Source organism: Crotalus tigris, unplaced genomic scaffold, assembly GCF_016545835.1.
Source record: "Crotalus tigris isolate CLP2741 ecotype Arizona unplaced genomic scaffold, ASM1654583v1 scf7180000017631.5181431, whole genome shotgun sequence".
In the NCBI taxonomy this organism is placed as follows: Eukaryota; Metazoa; Chordata; class Lepidosauria; order Squamata; family Viperidae; genus Crotalus; species Crotalus tigris.
The window spans coordinates 2,730,236-2,752,646 of record NW_024096525.1 but is presented as its reverse complement, the minus strand read 5'-3'; the positions used below and the strand labels follow the sequence as shown (position 1 = coordinate 2,752,646).

At 43.1% G+C, this 22,411-nt stretch overlaps 1 protein-coding gene across 1 annotated transcript in view; it reads left to right on the top strand.

The window, feature by feature from the left end:
• The window catches only part of SNX19 (sorting nexin 19), a 35,713-nt gene extending 13,778 nt beyond the window's left edge, over positions 1–21,935 (top strand). The window contains exons 9-11 of the mRNA XM_039334536.1: positions 17,066–17,250; positions 18,996–19,083; positions 20,846–21,935. Coding sequence (XP_039190470.1) covers positions 17,066–17,250; positions 18,996–19,083; positions 20,846–20,981 — 409 coding nt within the window. The 3' untranslated portion in view covers positions 20,982–21,935. The remainder of the gene's footprint in view (positions 1–17,065; positions 17,251–18,995; positions 19,084–20,845) is intronic.
• Positions 21,936–22,411: the final 476 nt, after the last annotated feature.

The window sequence follows — 22,411 nt, the reverse complement described above, 5'->3', positions numbered from 1 at the left end:
CAGAATCCCAGTTAGGCCAAGAAGGTAGTAGGGCAGAAAGCAACAAAGAAGCATTAAATGGATGCTAATGTTGGCTCTCTGAAACACACTTAACCTCTTGCACTGCTGGTTCGTCGCATTTTGCGAATTTTTAGATTGCATTCATCGGGCCTTCAAAGTCTCTGTGGTGTGAACTTTCAGGAAATCCTGGTTGCTGATGCTTGTGGATCTGTCTTATGAATTAGACTATTTAAAGGGAAAGGGATGAGTTTAAAACAGGGTCAGCTGAGATGTTCCGGAGAAGGCTGATCCAGATGGGAAGAGCTTCTCTGGATTCAGATAAAAAAGTGGGGTAATCAAGTCCCTATATCGGGGGTCTTTAAACTTGACCCTTTTATGACTTGTGGACTTCAACTCCCAGAATTCCTCAGCCAGGCACGCTGCCTGAGGAATTCTGGGAGTTGAAGTCCACAAGTCATAAAAGGGCCAAGTTTGAAGACCCCTGCCCTACATCTTTCTGGTCTTTGGGGCAAATTCTTCCATCCAGGTTTAGCTATGGTTAGGCGCAACCCAGCATAGTTGGAAATAAATCTTCATTCACAAGAGGTATGTATGTCATCTATTAGATCTCAGTAAGGGATAAGGGAAGGCTTTGGTCAACTGTACTGCAGTCTAGTTTTTTTTTTTTTTTTCATTGTGTTAAACCAACATAGTCTTGATAGACGATATAGGAGGAGACATGGCCACAGACAGTATCAGTGGAAAAGCTGTTAGACAAGCTTGACTTTTGACAACTCCTGTAAAATCACTTCCTTATATCCCTTAAAAAAAAAAAAACTTGTGTAAGTAGGCACATGGCATTTTGGCTTAGATATCATACTTGTTTGGCTAATTCTGTATCCCGTTCAGGTAATTCTCAACTTAAAAACCATTTGTTTAGTGACGGTTCAAAGGGCCCTGAAAAAAAGAAAAGACTTGTGACCATTTTTCACACTCAATGACCGTTGAAGCATCCCCACGGTCATGTGATCAAAATTCAGAATTCAGATGTTTGGCAACTGGCTCACAAGGGGTCCTGGGATCACCTCTTGTGACCTTCAGATGAACAAAGTCAATGGAGACACCAGGTTCACTTAACAACCCAGTTACTGACTTAACAACTGCAGTGATTCATTGAACAGTTGTAGCAAGAAGGGTTGTAAAATGGGGCAAAATTCCCTTTAACAACAGACATTCTGGGCTCAATTGTGAACATCAGTCAGGGACTATCTGTATTCCTCTCCCTATCCAACCTAAGAGATTATGGCTATTCTCAACCGAGCAAGGAGTGAAGACTAGATTGCTAAGGCAAAAGAACCCCATGGAAGAAGAGAGTGTAAACCAGTTCTGTGCTTCTTCCAAGATAACTCTGTGGCTATGATATTATCAGGAATTGAACTCAGTTTTTCTTTTAGCACTGTGGGTTTCACAGTGCATGCCTAGATCTTAACTGAAGCACATCTTTCTTTTCCCTGGAAAGAGTCAACAAGCATCAAGCATCTTGGCTTGGGTTAGTTGGCCACGTTCTAGTAGCAATAATTGTTGCTGCTACTCTTCTTTATGGCTATTCTTTGTAAAATGCCTCGAATTCAGGGTCCCCTGGCAATAATGTCAGAGCAAGTGTTGTTCCTGGATCTTCTCACTCAAAGACAGCAGAAGAATACGAGGAAAGTTGCAATCGGCTTATGTTCCAGGCAGGATCATAGAGTTGGAAGAGCTTCTTGTAAAAACTCCTAGCAAGGAAGGAATTGTAAAGACACAGTTCTTTTATATCTGAGTGTTAAAACCCCTATTGCATACAGAAAGTCCACCCTAGAAGTTAGCCCTTGTTCTGCACCCAATGCCAGCCCTTCAACATCTATCAAACAAGGGTGTCCTTCACCTTAAAATCGCTCCGCCCGTGACATGGCGGCCTTAAGCCTCTTTTCCATGGCTGGGAAGACCAACTGGCTGATTGAGCCTGTTCTAAATCTCTCCCAATGATCTGATACTGTGGCAACGTCCAGAGGAGAAAAAGCAGATGACCGAAAAAGGTCTTGCTAGGGAAGGCAGGCGTATCCCCTTCTCCGAAAAGGCAGGCCTGTCCCCTTACGTAACACAAGAGCGATCCTTTTTTTGGTGGCTACTGATGGTAAAGAGATGGTTGGAGCAGCCAGCCAAGAAATGAGATCATCGGCAGCTAAGAAAAGATTTTTCAGCCTGGGTGGGCTCTCCGCTTGATCTGTAAACAATCCCTTTTGGTCCAATGCAGACATTCTGCTGTCCTTGCTAGCAAAATGCCTGTCTTCAGAAGAGGCGCAGTAGACAGAGAAGGGCCCCAGCCCTCCCTCCCCCCTGGAATTTTTTTTACTGTGCCTCTTTCTGGCATAAGGGTAGCCATTGTAGGGGGCTCTCTGGAGATTTGCGCTAAATCCGTGGGCGATGGCAGCTATTAAAAAAGCAAACTGGGGTAATCTCATCTCTTACATCTACACAGCGTGGTCCTGACTTCTGTTTCTGGGCCACACTGCAGTTCGATGGAATGCAAGGAACGAATGTCTGTCTGGGGATAGATTAAGATCTTTATGCACTACTGTCATTGGTGAAAAATCTAGGCCTTTGCGGAAGGCGTATCGGGAACCTTTTGATACTTGTTTGCTAAAGACAAGCCAAAGCATTTCCTGGCTATTAAAGGCATTCGGAGCCCATCAGGTGAGCAAGCTGTAAGCATCCCAACCATCTCAGCCACTCTCTATAAGCCTCTGAGTCAGCTGGGAGATAAAAATACAGATCCCAGCAGCCCCAAACACGAGGTGTCTGCCATTCCTCACGGTGTTCTGCCTTAAAATCCTCCCCTTTGGCAGGTAGGTGGGCTTTCAGTTCTTGGAGGTTTTTGAAAAGGGCCTGGACCGTCACCTTTCTGAGAAGGCTTAATTGATATTTCTACACATTGCAGAGGGCTTGGCGAGAGGATCCTTGTGGGTCTTCCAACGCGTTTATTCCAGGAAATGGGACAGCACCGAAAAAAGGAATAATAGCAACGCATCAGTTGATGCCTGAACAAGGTCTAGGATTCTGGTCCTCACACAGCAGGACAGAACCAGGTTCTAGGTTTCTCAAGGAAAGCCCTGATGGCTTTCAAGGAAAGGCTAAAAGGTTTTGTCTGACAGAACAGTGAGATCTGTTGTGGAAGCAAGAGGCACAAGTTAAAAGAATGTGTAAATCAGAGGTCTTCAAACTTGGCCCTTTTATGACTTCTGGACTTTAACTCCCAGGATTCCTCAGCCAGCATGCCTGGCTGAGGAATTCTGGGAGTTTATTTATTTATTTATGAGACTTATATACCGCTTTAAGTGCAAGCACTCTCTAAGCGGTGTACACCAGTAAGCAATGTATATATATATATTTACATTGCCCCCAACAATATGGGTCCTCATTTTACCTACCCCGGAAGGATGGAAGGCTGAGTCAACCTTGAGCCGGTGAGATTTGAACCGCTGACCTGCTGAACACAGTCAGCTAAAGTGGCCTGCAGTACTGCACTCTAACTGCTGCGCCACCTTGAACTCCAGAAGTCATAAAAGGGCCAAGTTTGAAGACCTTGATGTAAACCTTTGAGAAAGAAGACACTTGATGACGAGAAGTAGGGTTGGGAGCTGAGAATCACAGCCTTTGACTTCTTCTACAAGAAGAAAGATATAGTTGCTTGGCCAGGAACCTTTAGAAGACAACTGAGAAATTAAAAAAAAAAAAATTCCAGGCCAGCTAGAATTAATCCCAATATTGGAGATTTTGCTCAAAATCTCACGGATGACCGAAAATTGGGAAGGGGGGGGAGAGAAGGTGGCGTTACATATGGGTATATGAAAATCATATTGTAGCACTAGCAATAACATTTAGACTTACATACTGTTTTACAATGCTTTACAGCCCTCTTTAAGTGGTTTACAGAGTCAGCATATTGCCTTCGATGGTATGGATCCTTGTAGGCTAATGGTCTTCAATTTATTTATTTATTTCACCTTAACCTCTTTTGTATAGCCCTGAGAACAATAGATAGGTATGTCTCCATTGCCAGTTCCAAGTTGGAGAAGAATGGAGAGATGTGGTTATGGGCCACAAAAGTCTTGAGACCCTATCATCATTTTGCAGGAAGCAGTGTGTGTAGATTTTAGGAGTATACAAAAGGTGTTGATCTTGGAAGCGAACTTTTTAAGAAGTCCAGAATATTCGGCTTCCTTCTAGAGCAGAACTTTCCCAGAGATGCTTTGATGGCTTCCAGAATGAAAAGCAGACACTTCTTTCCTCCTCCTTGCAATATCTAGGACTCATAATCATCTTCTCATTTTGCCAATTTCTTTTGGGTGACTGTCTTTCACTTCTGCCTGCAAACGAGAGGAAACTGGCAAAGCTATGTGCAGTGTTTACACTAATATTGATACTTGTGGCTGTCTGACACCAAGTCAGATAAGTCAGTTAATAAAAGAAAAGAAAACAAACACAGCCTTTCTTTCTTAAGCAGTCTCTCCCAGCTTGGAACAACATCTGCTGGACAATAGTCCCCATCATTCTTAGTCAACATGACTTAAGAAAGATGGGGACTGTAGTCCAGCATATCTGGATGGTGCCAGTGTGTGTGGGGGGGGGAAGACTCTTGAATCCAGTTCTGAGCTATTCCAGTTTGGGCTCCGCTTTTTAATATGCGACACCTCTTTGCCTGTCCCCTTCCCAAGCGACATCTGAGATCCTGGAACTACGCAAACTGTTAATCCAGAGATAAAGAGAATATGTCTGGACACATCCGAGCTGTCTGCACTTGGAAATCTGAGCAGGGTTCAAGCAGAGAACAGGGAGGGGGGCAGGAATGGGGAGTTTGGATGGGTATGTTTTAAAGGGTCAGTGTCCATTTCCAAACAGGATTTAAAATAAACCAGAAACATCCTTAATTTGAGAGAGGAAGCTGAGCACCATTTAAAATCCAGGAGCTGTACCGGTCTCGCTTGCTTTCTCCCAGACCATTTGATGGGACATGGATGCATAGTTTTGCAGGCCAAGTTGTCATTGTTGGCTTGCACACAGTAGTGCCCAGCTCCCTCCTCCTCCTCCTCCTCCTCCTGACCCCCTTCCCAAACAGCAATAAAACTGCTTTGGGTGTTACATAGCCTGCTCCCCCCTCCCTACAATCATCCATGACCACATTTTCTCTTTATAGACCTGCTTGTAAAAATTATCGTTTTCACCTTTATGATACCAATCAGTGTGGGGAGGGGAATAATCTTGCAATCTTCCAGCAGACACGTAAGTTTAGAAACTAAGCTTAGCCCCCCCCCTTCCCCCCAATTTCTACTTTTCAGGTTGCCAATCCCGAAGCGCTCTCAGTGCACAGAACTAACGTACCAGGGAGAGCGATTTTAGCAGTTGTTCCCAACCTTTTATTTTTATGTAGCCGTATCTCATCCCTGACATCTTTTAAAGAGCAGCATCGGAGCTAGGATCCATAATATGGTGCCCCTAGGCCACCGAGGACATGTGACCACCGCCCCAAATAAAATTAAGGCTATTGAGTACAATTCCTGAAATTTAACTGCTGTTGCACTTTCAGGGAACTGGGAAGGTGTTGTTTCCAAGTCAGTAAACAGCATTTGCCATTTAAAATCTTCAGGCTTCAGGAAGCAGAATTTGCCGTTTTAGATCTCCACGGTTCATAAAAGAAATTAAAAAAAAAAATTGCCCGGGGTTAGGGGGAAGAAGTTAAAAAAAAAAAAAAACATGGGTTTAGCAGCCTGTGCTTTTCCACCAGTGTGGAAATTTGTGCTTGTAGGCACCAGAGGGCACCACTTGTCCTGTTGTAAATCAGAATAAGCTGACGTGGAGAGCAGTGCAATTCAGACAGGAGAATTTAAGCACAGATGTAGCCAGTGGTGGGATTCAAACATGTGAACAACTGGTTCTCTGTGTGGATGCCGCTTCCAGAAGTCCTTCTGGGCCTGGGCAACAAAAAATTAGCTACCGGTTCTGCCGAAGTGGTGCGAACCGGCTGAATCCCACCACTGGATGTAGCCCTCCACTGAGCTGCTGATCTATTCTATCAGCTATATTTCTTCCAGGAAGGAAGAAAAAATAAATGCTTCTCTCTTTTCTACTGTTGCCCAAACTTGTTTTCAACACAGGACTATAATTTCTCGTATTTAGAGGGGTTGGGAAGGACCCATGGAACACATGCAGAAGTTGCTTGATCGCCTACAGTTGTGTTTCCCAGCCTTGGCCATTTTAAGATGTGCAGACTTCACGCTGGCTGGGGATTTGTGGGAGCTGAAGTCCACACACCTTAAAAGAGCTACCTTGTTCTCTTCTGGGAGGAGGGGGCTCCATGGTATCCGAAGCAGAACATCCAGATTCAGTCACAGCTTTGTTCCATACAGTATTAACCTTATGAACGCTAAAGCTTTCTCCTTCCGTATGTATTCAAGATGGACAGTGATTAATACTTATAGGTAAGGATGTAGGTCTACTCATATGTTGTTTATAGTATGTTTAAATGTGTGTTATGTATGTGTACCCTTTGAGAGCAAGCAACTAAATTTCATTTTTAATATGTGCCATTGTGCCCACAGTAAAAAAAAATGACAATAAAGGTTATCTAATCTAATCTAGCCAAGGTTGGGAAAATATTGCCCTACAGGGTATATAAAAGGTAAAACTTTTTGTTACATTGTATGGCAGGTTAATGGACTGGAAAATTAGGGATGGGGACAGTGCAGGAGAGAATTTTATCTGAACATTTGGCTTCATGAAAAGCCTTAAAATAGGGTGCCCAACCTTGGCACCCTGTTTTAAGGCTTTTCATGAAGCCAAACGTTGGCAACTTTAAGACCTGTGGACTTCAACTCCCAGAATTCTTGGCAACTTATAGAGTTGAAGTCCACAAGTCTTAAAATTGCCAAAGTTGAACACTCCTGTCTTAGAGGATTGCTCTCACTGTCTTGCTGAAAAGAACTTTGGCAACTTTAAGACCTCTGGACTTCAACTCCCAGAATTCTTGGCAACTTTAAGGCTTGTAGAGTTGAAATCCACAAGGCTTAAAGTTGCCAAGGCTGGACATCCTGGTCTTAGAGAGGGTTGTTTTCACCATCTTGCTGAAAAAAACCTTGGCACCTTTAAGGCTTAAGGACTTCATCTCCCAGAATTCTTGGCTTCTGGAATTACAGTCCACAAGTCTTAAAGTTGCCAAGCTTAGACACCTCTGTCTAAGAGTATTTGTCTCACCGTCTTGCTGAAAAGAGAAGAAAAAAGGAAGATAGATTTCTAATTGAAAGGTAGATTGGATTCTTAGTTATACCAGATTATTGATCTCATGCTGTTATAGTAACGATGCTTCAGCAATTGTTCTAGATCTGGTTCTAGGTTTGTAGAACTATCCTGGGCAGATATATTTCAGCATCTTCAAAGAGCCCTGGGCTGGAGATACCAATACAAGATGTGACACACAGGGATTCCTTCTTGATATGACCATCGGAACAGGAAATAAAATAGTTTCAGGGTTGGAACTTTGCAAGATAAATGTGAAAGGGAATATTATATCTGACATAGAAACCCAGTCAATGAGCCAAAACAGATGATTCCTAAGGAGCTTTGCTACTTTCAAGGAGAAACTTACAATTCCAGGACTTGGCTCAAATAATACATCTTGCAGGTGGAAAGTGTTAGGCCGATTGATCCAAACCATACGATAGTCTTCAGATTGAACGTAGCCTAATAAATCAGTCCAATTTACTTGCTCCTAATAATTAAGTGGATTGCTAGAAGGGGAAGTGGGTCAAATTACATTGTAATTTTATAGGGTAATTTTTATTAGATTATAGGCACACATTCTGCAGCTAATTGGCAGGAAACCGAGAACCGTTTGTTCAAGACGGCTGCTGATGCTAAGGCAGATATTATAATACACAATAGCATAGCGCTAGGACTTTCCGGAAGCAAGGAAAGATGAGGGTTAGAAATAACTGAAGGCTGGGGATTTAGGCAGAGTGATAGGGGAGCACAGCTGTTTCTGGGCTGGGGGGGCTACTCATGGTCATTGGGTAGCATGCCAGAGGTGCACTCCAAAAATTGTAAAAGAGGCCGGGTCTATAGCCAAGTTAGACTTGATTTCATTTATGTTAAATGTAGTTGCAGAATAGTAATGTCTGTAATAATCTACCCCTTTCATATGCTTTTAATTTCTGGAATTGATTGGGAGCTGATTTCAACATTATTTGGCTGGTGCACGTGAACCCAAGTTCTCAAATTATGCCTAGTTGCCTGTTTTGGTTTTGACATGGGTGGTGCCATAGCGCCTCCTATAATTCCAACTACATCCCAAAAATGTAACCAAGAGAACTAAAGACCTGCTGTGCAAGATGGCTAACAAAAGCCAACCATCTGCCACATTGGATGTAATCCTATTGCAGGGGTTCTCAACCTTGGCAACTTTAAGACTTGTGGACTTCAACTCCCAGAATTCCTCAGCCAGCAAAGCTGAAGTCCACAAGTCTTAAAGTTGCCAAGGTTGAGAACCCCTGTTCTATTGTATGGTCCTTGTGCAAGATTACAGTTGAGGTTCTACAAATGGCAATTGCATGTAGCTGACTGCCACAGAAAAAGAAATGATCAGCCTATTTCCCAAAGCATCAGAAGGCAAGACAAGAAACAGTAGATGGAAACTAACCAAGGAGAGAAACAACCTGGAATTAAGGAGAAACTTCCTAAGAGTGAGAACTATTAACCAGTAGAACAACTTGCCTTCAGAGGTTGTGGGTACTCCATCACTGGAGGCTTTTAAGAAGAGACAGGACAGCTATTTGTCTGAAATAGTATAGGGTTTCCTGCTTGAACAGGGGGTTGGACTAGAAGACCTCCAAGGTCCCTTCCAACTCTACTTATTCTGAAATTTTGTCCTAGCAATACTTTTGTTTTCCTATTAAGAACTCATTAACTAGAACATTCAATGGAGGATACATAAAGAGTGGCAGAGACATGAGATGGGAAGAATTACTCTTGTCTTTTACATCCTCATCTCTTTTGATATTTTTTTTTGTAATCTCCATTTTTTCTCTGTCATGTTTCTTCTCAGAAAGCCTGCATTAAAACCAATGAAATGAGCCCACCAGATTTCTAGAACTTCTGATACATAATTTACTGTGGAAACATTCGGGAGCCATTATGAAAGAATTCCAGTGACTATTGTAATGAAAATCAGTCTTTACAATGAATTCCCAATTCATATTCTTGCAACTATTTTTCCCTTTCCCAAAATGCATGGATCATCTGTCTGGTTTTTGGGCAAGGACAGCTCTGATAACAGGTTGTTTTAAGCGAGAAGATTGGTAGTTGTTGCTCCTAATTTCTATCCACTTTTTTTTTTTTTTGCACTGTTGGCATAGCGAACATAGGGTTTAAATCACAGAGATAACCTTGCCCAGACCTCATATTTGTGTCATGTTCTTCTGATCTCACCTGTGCACAGGTGAAACTAGCTCAGTTGGAGAAACATCTCTCAAATGTATTGGCCATTCATGCATATCTCATTTTTCTTCTGCCCGAGATGCTCAGGCCAGTTTCTCGTGGTTGAGCCAAGCTTGTGTTATCCAGGCATGTAGCAGTCCCAAGAAAGTTCCACACCCATTTGCATTCTGATCCACTCTGATAAACACAGATAAATCCCGAAATGGCCTCAACAACTCTCAAGAGAGCCAACAACCGGATGACTGCAAAGAATGCAAATCCTTCCATTCCTCAACCAGTGTGTTAAAACTGAAGAAGCTTCTTGAGCGAGAAGTAAAATGTTTTCCAAGGAATTAAACCAAGAAAGTCCAGTTTCCTTTTGGAAAAGCACTTTGGGGACAACCACGACCTGGATGATTGAGAATCTCCATAGACAATTCAGGCGTTTCATCAGCCATTAGATGGGTTGGGTTGAGCACCCCACTACTCCCAGGTTCCACCCCTTCCCAGCTATTCCATTCAAGCTCTTTCCTTTGCAGCTGTTCATTCCCAGCACCTCCATAATCCGTTCTTTGGCCTTGCTACAATGGAGGTCATTTCCCACTGAGGTGAAGTCACTGAGGACAATTGAGCTCCCAGTTACCACGGCAACCCCTACATCACCATGGCGGCCACTACACCCTGTCCAAGTGCGCACACACACCCCTCCCCAACTCCTTGCCGAGTCTCAGATTGTTTGGCGGTGGGGGGGAAGGACTGGTGAAGCTAGTTAAGCCAAGTTGGGTGGCCGGTTTAATTAGCTCTCCACCCAGGAACCCTGTGCTGAGGAAAGCAGGGTCGGTAGCCTGCTGCTACTTGTTGAATGAGAATATGAGTGGGAAGATTTTGCCCCCAAACTAGAGGGGAAACGGAATGGCGTCGCCATGCTGAACGGCGTGATCTTCTGCACATTTGCTCTGAAAAATCTCACTCTTTTCAAGAAAAGTTACCTCCTGCTAAGTAGGATTGCAGTCTGTGAAGCAAAGGAGAGGAAAAAAATTACAAGTAGTCCTTGACTTATGACCACAATTAAGCCCAAAGTTTCTGTGGGTAAGTGAGACATTTGTTAAAGTGAGTTTTGCCCCATTTTACCACAGAAGAGCAACTAAGATGATCAAAGGCTTGGAGACTAAAACGTATGAAGAATGGCTGCAGGACTTGGGTTTGGCCAGTCTAAAGAAAAGAAGAAATAGGGGAGACATGATAGCAGAGTTCCAGTATCTGAGGAGCTGCCATAAGGCAGAGAGGGTCACGTTATTCTCCAAAGCACCACAGAGCAGGACAAGAAACAATGGTTGGAAACTGATCCAAGAGAGAAGCAACCTGGATTTAAGGAGAGACTTCCTAACAATGAGGACAATTAACAGTGGAACAGCTTGCCTCCAGAAATTGTGGGTGCTCTATCATTGGAGATTTTTAAAAAGAGGCTAGACAGTCACTTGTCTGAGATGGTATAGGTTCTCCTGCTTGAGCAGGGGGCTGGACTAGAAGACCTCGGGATGTCGGGACACCGCAGCCATCATAAATACAAGTTGTTGCCAAGCGTCTGAATTTTGATCACGTGACCATGGATATGCTGTGACAGTTGTGTGAAAAACAGTCGTAAATCACTTTTCTTCAGTGCTGTGGTAATATCGAGCAGTCGCTAAATGGACTCTTGTAAGTCATCGACTATCTGTTCCATAAACAGCTATTTTTGTTTTTGTTATATTCCACAAAGATGTCCAGTTATCCGCCATATTGGTCTGTCTAAGTTTGATTTCTGAGGGACCATGTGGAGAAATCAAGGCTAGCCTGACAACATTAAAGGAACCTTAAGTCTTGCTTAATGATCAGGCTCTAAGTCTCTGGAAGTACAGATGTAGGTTTCTGACATTGATATTAATGAAATACGGAGGTGCAACAGTTTCCATCATTTTAAGGCATGCCTTTTGTCATCCATGTGCTCAGTTTAATGGCTTCTTCTGTGGTTAGGCCAAATGACTGTTTGGTTCTAAACAGGCAAATTGTTGTTTGAGGAATCTCCATAAACTATCTCCACTGATACCTGTTTACAATCCTGTTTTGAACTGGAGCTTTCAGAGAATGTCTTCTCCAAAGCCAGAACTGCCTGGATCAGGACCTTTCTTCTCCTGAGCACCAGAAGATTAAGGGAAGGTGAACGGAGGTGAAGCGTCTGAACTTTGGACACCTTGTGTTCAAGTTTCTACAGCTGTTGGCACCTGCAGCTGCATCTCCCAGGGACCACAAGCCAAGGACGTCAGTGCTGGAGTTTCTCCGGGTCAGCCTGGCTCCTGTGCAATGCCAGATGTAACCTGTCCATTGTCACAGCCAAAACTTTCTGCCTTCCTTCCAGAAGTTCTCATGTTCTGGGCAAGGAAGTCTTCTCTGCACTGTGTACAAGAACATTTGCCTTGGCTCTCCTTTTTCAAGTTACGTGGTATTGTGGACAGCCTGCGTCACGTTGGCAGGTGTGCAGCAATCAATAGCCAGAGGTGTTTCTGCTTGCCATAGATAGGGTGGGTTGTGAAACCCTAGTAAAAAGGAAGAGCTTTATTTAAGACAGATGAGTAGCCCCACACGTAAACAGTGTTGAGGTTTATCTGCTGGCTTCCCCTTAAATCATTTCTGTAGGGAATTGGCACTAGGCAGTTGCAAGACCAAAGATATCTTGTTTTCAGAAACAGACCTGTTGGCTCTTTCCTTGTTTAGCCCAGATGCAAGAAACTTGGATTATGGAGTGGGCTGTCTGTAATCATGGTGGGGGGAAAAAGGGGGAAATCCTTCGAGCCCGCTGACTGCTATTTACGTGATGCTCCTTTTCGTAAGAGATAAATCAGTTAAATGTAAAATAAACACAGAATAGTATGCGTTCGCTTGTTAAATGTTCATTGCAGGCTTTGGTTAGATTGTTATTTTAAAGGCATTGTTTAAATTTTTAAAGAGGCTAAAACATGATGAACTGGATATGACTGGTCTAACAAAGAGAAGGACTAGGAGTGACATGATAACAGTCTTCCAATGTTTGAGGGGCTGTCACAAGGAGTTGGGGGTCAATCTATTCTTCAAAGCACCTGGAGGTAGAACAAGAAGCAATGGATGGAAACTAATCAAGGAGGGAACCAACCTAAAAATAGGGAGAATTTTCTTGACACTGAAAACAATCAGTGGAACAACTTGCTCCAGAAATTGTGGGTGCTCCTTCGCTGGAGATTTTCAAGAAGAGACGGATCAGCCATTTGTCCAGAATGGAATAGGATCTCCTGTTCCAGTGGAATAGGATCTCCTCTGTTACTCTCGTATTTTAATCGAAATCACTGGGTTTTTTAAAACCAAAGTTTCAAAAGCAGTGCCTCCTCTTACAAAATCCTGATAACCCATTGCAGCAAGCGGACTTGACCGTTCCTCCTTGCTGATTTATAGGAAAGGATTCTGCCAAAAGAGCCTCTCTTTGGGGTGAATTAGTCTACAGAGTTAATAGGCCTCTAGTGTGGAAGAATGAATTCATGGTAGTCTGTGAAATCTTTTATTTTTACTTTAAAAAAAAAAAGTCACTGTTCCCCTCTCTGGCTAACTAGGGTTAGTTCTGGCCTCTTCCGTTCTGCTTTTCATTTTGCAGAACTTGTGATCTGAACTAAATTAATGAGTGGTCCATTAATTTACTGGAAACACCCCTTCACCCATGTCAGATGTCTTCAAGACATACACACGCATGCAATTGTTTTTTTTTTAAAGTAAAAAATAAAACCCGTAAACCATTAAAGGTACGTTAATAAATAAAAATAAATAAAACTTCAGAATCCGTCAAGTAGGAGATTAAGGAATGTCGTATTCATAAACATAAGCCAACGGAGCTAAAGCCTTTTACATAGCTATCAAAACAATGTAAACTCCTAAGAGTCTTTATAAGAGGATGGGATCATGGCTAAATAGGTGCTGTTTTGTTTTCTTGGCCTCATATGCACTCGTCGTTTGCTAAATATGGAGAGGAAGTCTACTGAGCAGAAATTGTCCAAGTGCCTTGGGCTCTCTCGTTTTAAGTTTGCTTATTATAAATTTGATTCGTTGTTATGAAGTTTGTGTTCTGTGGAGCGGTTGCAAACAAAGCTGGTTTGCACAATCTTGGAGAGTTGAAGATGGTGAGAAAGGCACCGTGGATCAAACGGCGAAGCAGAAAAAGATTAGATTATGCCAAGAGCTTGGATTTGGGATGGAAAAGCTGGGAGCTCTTTTGCTGCATTTTGAATTATGTCAACGTAGACTTAAACCCGCAGTTTCTGTACATCTCCTGTGACAAAATGAGAGAACACCATGATAGACGTTTTCCCAACACAAGTAGTTTTATGACCACAATGGAGCCCAAACTTTCTGTTGCTAAGCGGGACATTGGTTCAGCGAATTTTGCTTCATTTTACGACCTTGCATCTCCCCAATTGTTAAGTGAAACACTGCAGTTATTAAGTTAGTAACACATCTTTAAGTGAATGACCTTGCTTGGCAAAAGGTTGCATAATTCCAGGACACCAAGCGTCATAAATATGAGTCAGTTGCCAAGCCTCTGAAATTTGCTCACGTGACCAAGGGGAATGCTGCAACAGTCATAAGTGTGAAAAATGGTCGTAAGTCACTTTTTTCCCAGTGCTGTTGTAACTTTGAATGGCCGCTAAGCGAACTGTTGTAAGTCGGGGACTCAATTGTTCATGCTTCCCAAACTGGGCAGCGTTATTAGAAGGAGCTGGAGAGAAAAGGAAGGGTTGCTATTGACCACTGAATTCAGGAGATCAATCCTTCTTAATAGAGGACAAGCTTAGGTGCAAAGAGTTTATTGTCCTTCTGGGGCTCCATTGGAGCCTCATGAATTAAATCAAAGATGATTTAAGATAAGGAACTTCCTCCAATCATTAAACATCAAGCCACTGCCAATTCTGTGGCTGATGAAACGTATACCTTATGGAGTGCCTGCAGTTTCGTTCCACAACTCCATACCTGTCCCCACCATCCTGCTTTGCAAGAATTACTCTAAATGTTTAGAGTAGGGGTAGGTAGGGTAACATTTAATCTAAAGCAGTGGTTCTCAACCTTTTTAATGCTGCGACCCCCCAACCGGTCATAAGTCGAGGACTACTCAACTGGTGCAGCACCGTTTGCAGAATGGGACTTTTGGCGGGCTCAGCAGGGCAGAGACAGCCTGGACAATTCCTATTGGCTTTTGAAAGCCAATAGAATTAGACTCTATTCAAGAGAGTCTATTCTATTGGCTTTCAAAAGCCAATAGAATAAAAGGGAGTAGCACAGCTAAGGAAAAGGGGGAAAAAAATGGCGGACTGCGTTGTTTGGTGACCCCCGTGAAATGGTCTTTCGACCCCAAATGGGGTCCCGACCCACAGGTTGAGAACCACTGCTCTAAATGTTTAGAGCAGAAATTCTGGGAGTTGAAGTCCACGAGTCATAAAAGAGCCAAGGTTGCCTACCCCTGGTTTAGAGCAGGAAGATCAGTTGCCTTTGGCCCTGGCTCCCCTTTAACCTAAGGGGAGAGTAGATTCAGGCATAAGGCTTGTGCCTTCCAGATCTAAGCTGGCAAAGCCATCACCGTGCATTTCTCCACCAGGTTTTGGGATCAGAAAAGATTGAAGATCTGCTAAACAAACCCTCCATTGCCCTGTTTTCCAGCCAGGGTACAGGACACAGTGTTCAGGGTTTACACCATTGTAAACTTCTGCAGGGCAGAAGGCAGGAACAATTCACGTAACATATTGGGCCGTTCTCGGCAAATCTTGGCTGGCTCTCTTGAAAAGTTCCAACCTCCTCCTTCATATATACTGATTTATAGGCTGCTTAATTTGGGGAGTGCTTGTATTTGTCTCCCTTGAAAAATACTTAGCAACTTGTTCGGCTGCAGGTTTTATTACTCTGCGCAGGGCTGCTAGCTCCCAATTTTTCCAGCAAGAGAGAAAAGGCAGGAATTCATATCGGGAAATTAGCACAGAAGAATGCCAAGCGTGGGTGATCTTGCTTAATAAAATAAAGGCCCAGGAAATGAAGTTTGTAGATTTGATAGAAAGAAGAGTCATCAGGATTTCTTGTGAAAGCACCACTGTTGTTCGGAGCCCAAGCTCTATACGGATAGTCCTCGACTTATCTCAACTGGGATTAGAACATCCGTTGTTAAGCAGTGTCAATTTGTGGGTCGCGCCTGATCTTACGGCCTTTTTGCCACGGTTGATAAGGGAATCACGTGGTTGTTAATTGAATCCACACCCTACCCTTGACTTTGTTTGTCAGCAGCCTAGCAACTGTTTGCATTATGAATGCTTTAGTGAGCCGTTGTCAACATATCATAAAGTTTGGGTGGATTTAGCAGATAGAAATTGATTGATTGATTGATTGATGGCATGCCACTAGAAGTTTAAGATGCTGCTTTTCTGCCTTTTGTTTTTACTTCAGTGCCATCTGGTTCTAAATTGCTCAGATCCAGTGTGGTCATGTTCTGTTTTGATGGACGAGACAAGGCTCAAGTGGGGGGGAGGGAGGGGTTGTTTCTCTTTTTATAGACACAATCAGTGTATTTTTTGCTCGCCTGTTTGTTCCGAAAATACTTTGTCAAGCACCTCCAAAGTCAGTTCTCCTATGTCTGGGTCCTCTGTGTTCTTCTTTTGGGTTTGTTTATTGTCTGTGATGTGTCTGCTATCAAATACAGAGGGAACTGTTCTAACCTAATGCATCGGGGGTGGGTAGAGAGATGTGTTAACAGAATAACAGAATTGGAAGGGACCTTGGAGGTCTTCTAGTCCAACCCCCTGCTCAGGCAGGAGATCCTGTAACATTTCAGACAAATGGCTGTCTGATCTCTGTTTGAAAACCTCCAGGGTTTGAACAACTTCTGGAGACAAGTCGTTCCACTGATAAATTGTTCTCACTGTCAGGAAATTTCTCCTTTCTTCTAGGTTGGTTGTCTCCTTGACTAGTTTCTATCCATTGTTTCTTGTTTTGCCTTCAGGTGCTTTGAAGCTGCCAGGGCATATCTATCTCTTCCTCTTTCTCTCTCTCTCTCTCTCTCTCTCTCTCTCTCTCTCTCCCTCCCTCCCCTCTCCCTCTTTCTCTCTCTCTTTCTTTCTTTCTTTCTCTCTCTCTCTCCCTCTTTCTCTCTCTCTCTCTCTCTCTCTCTTTCTTTCTTTCTCTCTCTCTCTCTCTCTCTTTCTTTCTTTCTTTCTTTCTCTCTCTCCCTCTCTCTCTCTCTCTCTCTCCCTCCCTCCCCTCTCCCTCTTTCTCTCTCTCTTTCTTTCTTTCTTTCTCTCTCTCCCTCTCCCTCTTTCTCTCTCTCTCTTTCTTTCTCCCTCCCTCCCTCCCCTCTTCCTCTTTCTTTCTTTCTTTCTTTCTTTCTTTCTTTCTCTCTCTCTCTCTCTCTCTCTTTCTCTCTCTCTCTCCTTTCTCTCCTCCCTCTCCCTCTCCCTCTCTCATTTTGTTCTACAGGTTTGCACTCTTGTACCTGAAAGTATCCACTTGTTCCTACAATTCCCTTCCCTTATTTGTATTTTCTCCCCTACAGGTGGGTTGAAGTCCAAGTAGACAACTTGACCTGCACCCAGCATTGGGTGCAATACCTTCGGCTGCTCCAGGAATCCATTTGGCCTGGCGGAATCTTGCCCGTGGTGCCCAAACCACTCAGGACGGAAGAGCAGAAGGCTGAGACTAAGGAACAGGCCCTGCAGATTCTCATGGCAATACTGCCTGGTGGGTAAAACCCAGACATAAAGAGTTTCCTCCTTGTAGACCAATGGTTCTCAACCTGTAGGTCAGGACCCCATCTGGGGTCAAATGACCATTTCACGGGGGTCGCCAAACAAGGCTGTCCGCCATTTTTCCCCCTTTTCTTTGGCCACAGCCCTGGCACCCGGTGATGTATAAGTGGTTGGGGGTCACCACAACATGGGGAACTGTATTATGGGGTCGCGGCATTAGAAAGGTTGAGAACCACTGTTGTAGACAGTCATGGGAACGGCCTTGAGGGACAACCCTAAAGACACTCATTCCCTGATCCCTGGGAAAGGTAATAGTTCTAGGAAGAGACACAGTCTGCCCCCCACCCCCAAGTCATAGGGGAGGGGAAGAAAAACACAATCAAATTTGCAAGATAATCAGAGAAAATAAAAGATAATAGAGCTATCTCACTAGCACTGATGGTATTACCTAGTTGGGTCATGAAACATCTGCAAGAAGGCCACCAAGCTCAGAGAGCACCAAGGACCTCACAGTTCAACCCTGAGCTGCAAATATTCTTTTCTGTTTCAATATAGCTTAATTCTAGAGTCTCTTTCCTGATCTAGGGAATCCCCAAGAGCTAACACAACTTACAAGAGAAATAGAGCTGAACGAAATGATAGAAAGCCTATCATCCATGAACATGCAAAATTGCTCCCAAATGGGCTCGTTCTTGGCTACAATTCACCCCCATCATTTCTTTTTTTTTCGAATCCAGCATGCTAATAATAATAATAAGCCATAATCATGCTCATCAAATGGGCCTCTTGGTTTGAAAGCTCCCACATACAAAAGGTGTCCTGTTGATTTCTTCAGCTCTAAGCATTTTTTAAAAAAAACATTTTATTTATGTGTAGGCTGAAAAGACATACCGTACACAGCACACATTTCTTTTAAAACATAAAAAAGAAAAATCACAAGAAGCAAACATAAAACATCAGTGTTCCACAACATTAAAAGGACTGGTGAAAAACTATGTTTTGAATCTCTTCCTAAAACCCTCAATAAGCAAAGGACGGCTTGTTCCATAACACGGGCTCTGCTCGGGAGAAAGCAGAATTAATCATTGATGTCAAAACACTGATATTTCCCTAAATATGCCCTGTGTGGTCTACGGAGATTCTCAATCATCCAGGTTATGGTTGTCCCAAAGGTGCTTTTTCAGTAGGCAACTGGACTTTCTTGTTTTTCTTTGAAGACGTTTCGCTTCTCATCCAGGAAGCTTCTTTAGCTCTGACTGGATGGTGGGGAATGGAAGGATTTATACTCCTTGCAGACAGCTGGTCATTTGCCTTCTTTCAAAGAGCTGTTGAGACCACTTGGAGGTTGATTTGTGTTTTCAAGGTCATCTTAGTAGAGCGTGGAGCCTTCTTGGAACTGCTAAAAGGACGGAGTTGTAGACTGGAGATAGATGATGTCATATCCCTCCCCCTCTGTTGAGAGAGGGCTGTTCAATTTTGACCTGGATGGCCTCTTTGACCTCTCTTTCAAACCAGTGGTCCTCTCTGTCCAAGATGTGGACTTAGCTGTCTTCAAAAGAGTGCCCTTTGTCTTTTACATGCAGATGGACTGTTGATGGATTTGTTCTCCTATTGTTCTCAAACAAGAAACTCCAGTGGCCTCTTGAAAAAAAAAAACACCTTTGGGATGCCCTGTGTTGTATTATACTGTTACCATTTTTTTTCTTGTGAATTCATACCAGTCTCTGATTCCCACAGAGTCACTCCAAGAATTTTTAGGTATCAATAAATGTCAACAAAGCTGGAGCCTTGTCTTAGAATCCATGCAGCATCCAAGCATCAACAGGTAACTTTTCGCCGTATGATATCAAGATAGGAAAATGAGTCAATACTTACACTGGGCAGAGCCATTGAATAAAATAACAAGTGGCCCTCAGCTTAGGATCACAGATCTCTCATCAGTAAGACATGCGGTCACTAAGTGAGTGCTTTTCCACCTTTTTTGCTGCGTCCTTAAACGAATTTGGCTTCCCTCGTCAACTTTGCTTGTTGGAAGCCAACTGGGAAGGTTGTGAATGCCATTTGTATAGAACATAGAACAATGGGATCTTGGAGGTCATGTAGAATAAAGGGATCTTGAAGGTCATGTAGTCCAACCCCGTGCTTGAGCAGGAGAGTCTATACCAGAGGTCTTCAAACTTGGCCCTTTGATGATTTGTGGACTTCAGCGTGCCTGGCTGAGGAATTCTGGGACTTGAAGTCCACAAGTCATAAAAGGGCCGTGTTTGAAGACCCCTGGTCTATACCATGTCAGATAAACGGCTGTCCAGACTCTTCCTGAAAGCCACCCATGTTGATGGGGCACCCGTAACTTCTGCAGGCAAGCCGTTCCACCGTTAGGAAATTTCTAGTTCTAAGTTGCTTCTCTCCTCCATCAGTTTCCATCCGACGGTTCTTGTCTTGATTTCTGGTGCTTTGGAAAATGGGTTTTTTGGTAGCCCCTCAAATTCAGGATGCTGCAATTGTTGTAAATCCGTACCAGTTGCCAAGTATTTGATTTTTCATCATGTTACCGCTGGCTGGGAAGCTACGATGGTTATCAGTGCATGCATCAGTCACAGGTTCCTTTTTTCAGTGCCATTCTAATTTTGATCAGTCCCTAAACAAGGACTACTTCTAGCACGGGATCTTGAGAGATAAAATGGAATGCTAGGTTTAGTAAATAGGCAAGACCTACAAATGGAGGGCTTCCTGTTAAAGCCGTTCCATATTTTTTCTCCCAGCGATAAGTTCTTTCCCCGTAATCTAAATAAAGCGACACTATAAAAGGTCACTCCCCAGCTGGATGCCGGCTGTTAATGTGATGTGTTAAAGTCCTAACATCTCTTTGAGCATGAGATTAGCGGGGCTCCTATAAACAGCTGACAGCATCTAGAAGGCTTTGACTGATCTTGAAAAAGCAAAGCAGGTTGAGATTGATTTAGTCCTCGGATAGGAAACCAACTTAGAAAGAAAAGTGTTGTGGAAGAAGACAGAAGCCACCTCCATATTGTTGCTAAGAAACTACCTGGCTTTATCTCATAGGTCCATGGTGGCGAACCTATGGCACAGGTGCCACAGGTGGCATGCAGAGCCCTCTCTGTGGGCACACGTGCCCTCGCCCCAGTCCTAGGCCTTCAGCTGGGTTTTATAAAACCTTTTTGCTTTAGACCTCTCTCGTCATGTGCAAAAAAAAAAAAGGTTCAATCAATCAATTTCAACTTCTCGTGGGAAAAAAAAATCTCGCAAAGTTGGAATTGATTGATTGAACTTTTTAATCCCACCCCATCTGCCGTTACCAGCACAGCCACGCCCACCCGATTGGCCACACCCATCAAATGGGCCATGTCCACCCGGCACCCGATGATACATAAGTGGGTTTTGGGTTGCAGTTTGGGCACTCAGTCTCTAAAAGGTTCACCATCACTGTCATAGGTGATGATGTCTTGAGCTTATTATTCAACAAACCACACCATTAAGCCATTTCTAATACTAGAGGATTCATCTCCTTGGATATTTGTACTTGGAATCTACTGTCACGTTGGTTCAAAATCCTTCTTTCTTTTCAGGCATGTCATTTACTCCCTTATGGACATCCTGGTGGAGTTTTTGATCCCCGATTCCCGGATGGAGGCAGCACAAACAACACCACTAATGACTTCAGTCTGTGGAAAAGCTGAAAAAGCTAGTACTTCAACACGTTAATTCAGGGTTCTTCAAACTTGGCCCTTTTATGACTTGTGGATTTCAACTCCCAGAATTCCTCAGCCAGTGTGGCTGAGGAATTCTGGGAGTTGAAGTCCACAAGTCATAAAAGGGCCAAGTTTAAAGACTCATGTGTTAATTCATACTGTGAAGCAAAGAGGCAAAGCCCTAGGCATGATCTCATATGAAACGTTGCTGTTGGTCTGACGCAGGAGCTGTTGAAGAAGGACCAACAGATAAAATTCTGGTAGAGACCAGGGACTCCTATAAAGGATGTTCCAGAGCTATTTCTGCCCAATAAAGTAGTTAGTTCAAGAACCTGGAGGAATTGCAAAGGAGTTCAGAATGAGGAGAGAAAACGTTTTAAATGTGAACAATCTGGAGAATAGGATAAGACTTTATCTACATTCCTGGAGAGATGTAATTTTACTTTCTGCATGTTTTAATTTAATTTTGGTGCTCCTTATGTACTTATATGGGCATTCCATGATATGACCTCTCTGTTTTAATTGCAGCAAACAGCAATTAATCCCTCTTTTTTTTTTTTTTGCTTTCTATTTTGTACATCATGTATTTGTCCTTGAAATTTACAGTATTCCTGGAATCTCAGAACTACCAAGTGAAGGTTTGATTGTTTTCCAAAATTGATGTAAATGGCTCAAGTCCTTTGTTTCTGGAGAGACAACAGAACTCAACTCAATCATTTTGCAGCCCCTCAACTGGCTTTGAAGAAGTGTACTGAATTGCTGTTTGTTTAACCATATGGGATGCTATTACTCATTTAGAGAATTGGGATGGTTTGCACTTTTTTTATGATGGACTTGCTGCAAAGGCCAAACCAAATTGGATGAGTGTAGATCAGGGGTCTTCAAGCTTGGCCCTTTTATGACTTGTGGACTTCAACTCCCAGAATTCCTCAGCCAGGCACCCTGGCTGAGGAATTCTGGGAGTTGAAGTCCACAAGTCATAAAAGGGCCAAGTCTGAAGACCCCTGGTGTAGATCAACCATATATAGATGCACCCAACCGAGGGTGTAAGAGGTGTTTGTAGATTCTTAAGTGTGGAGTTCTTCTTTGGTTTGTCAGTCTAGCTTTAAGTATGTTTGAAGAGGAGGGACTCCCTGAATTGAATACATGGCAAAATTAAAGTTGGTGTTTGTCTACATCTTGTGTGAATTTTCTGTTTGGAAAGATACAAAGATCACCCAGAGTAAATGTCTACGGAGATTCTCAGTCATCCAGGTCATGGCTGTACTGACTGAACTGAAGAAGCTTCTTGATAAGGTAATGTTTTCAAAGAAAAAAAAAACCCCAAGAAAGTCCATTTACCTTTTGGAAAAAGGCATCTTTGGGATTAGCCAGAGTAAGGAAAACACCTGTCCCCCTTAAGAGGGAACCTTTGATAATGAGTTTTCAATGCCTGTTGAGTTT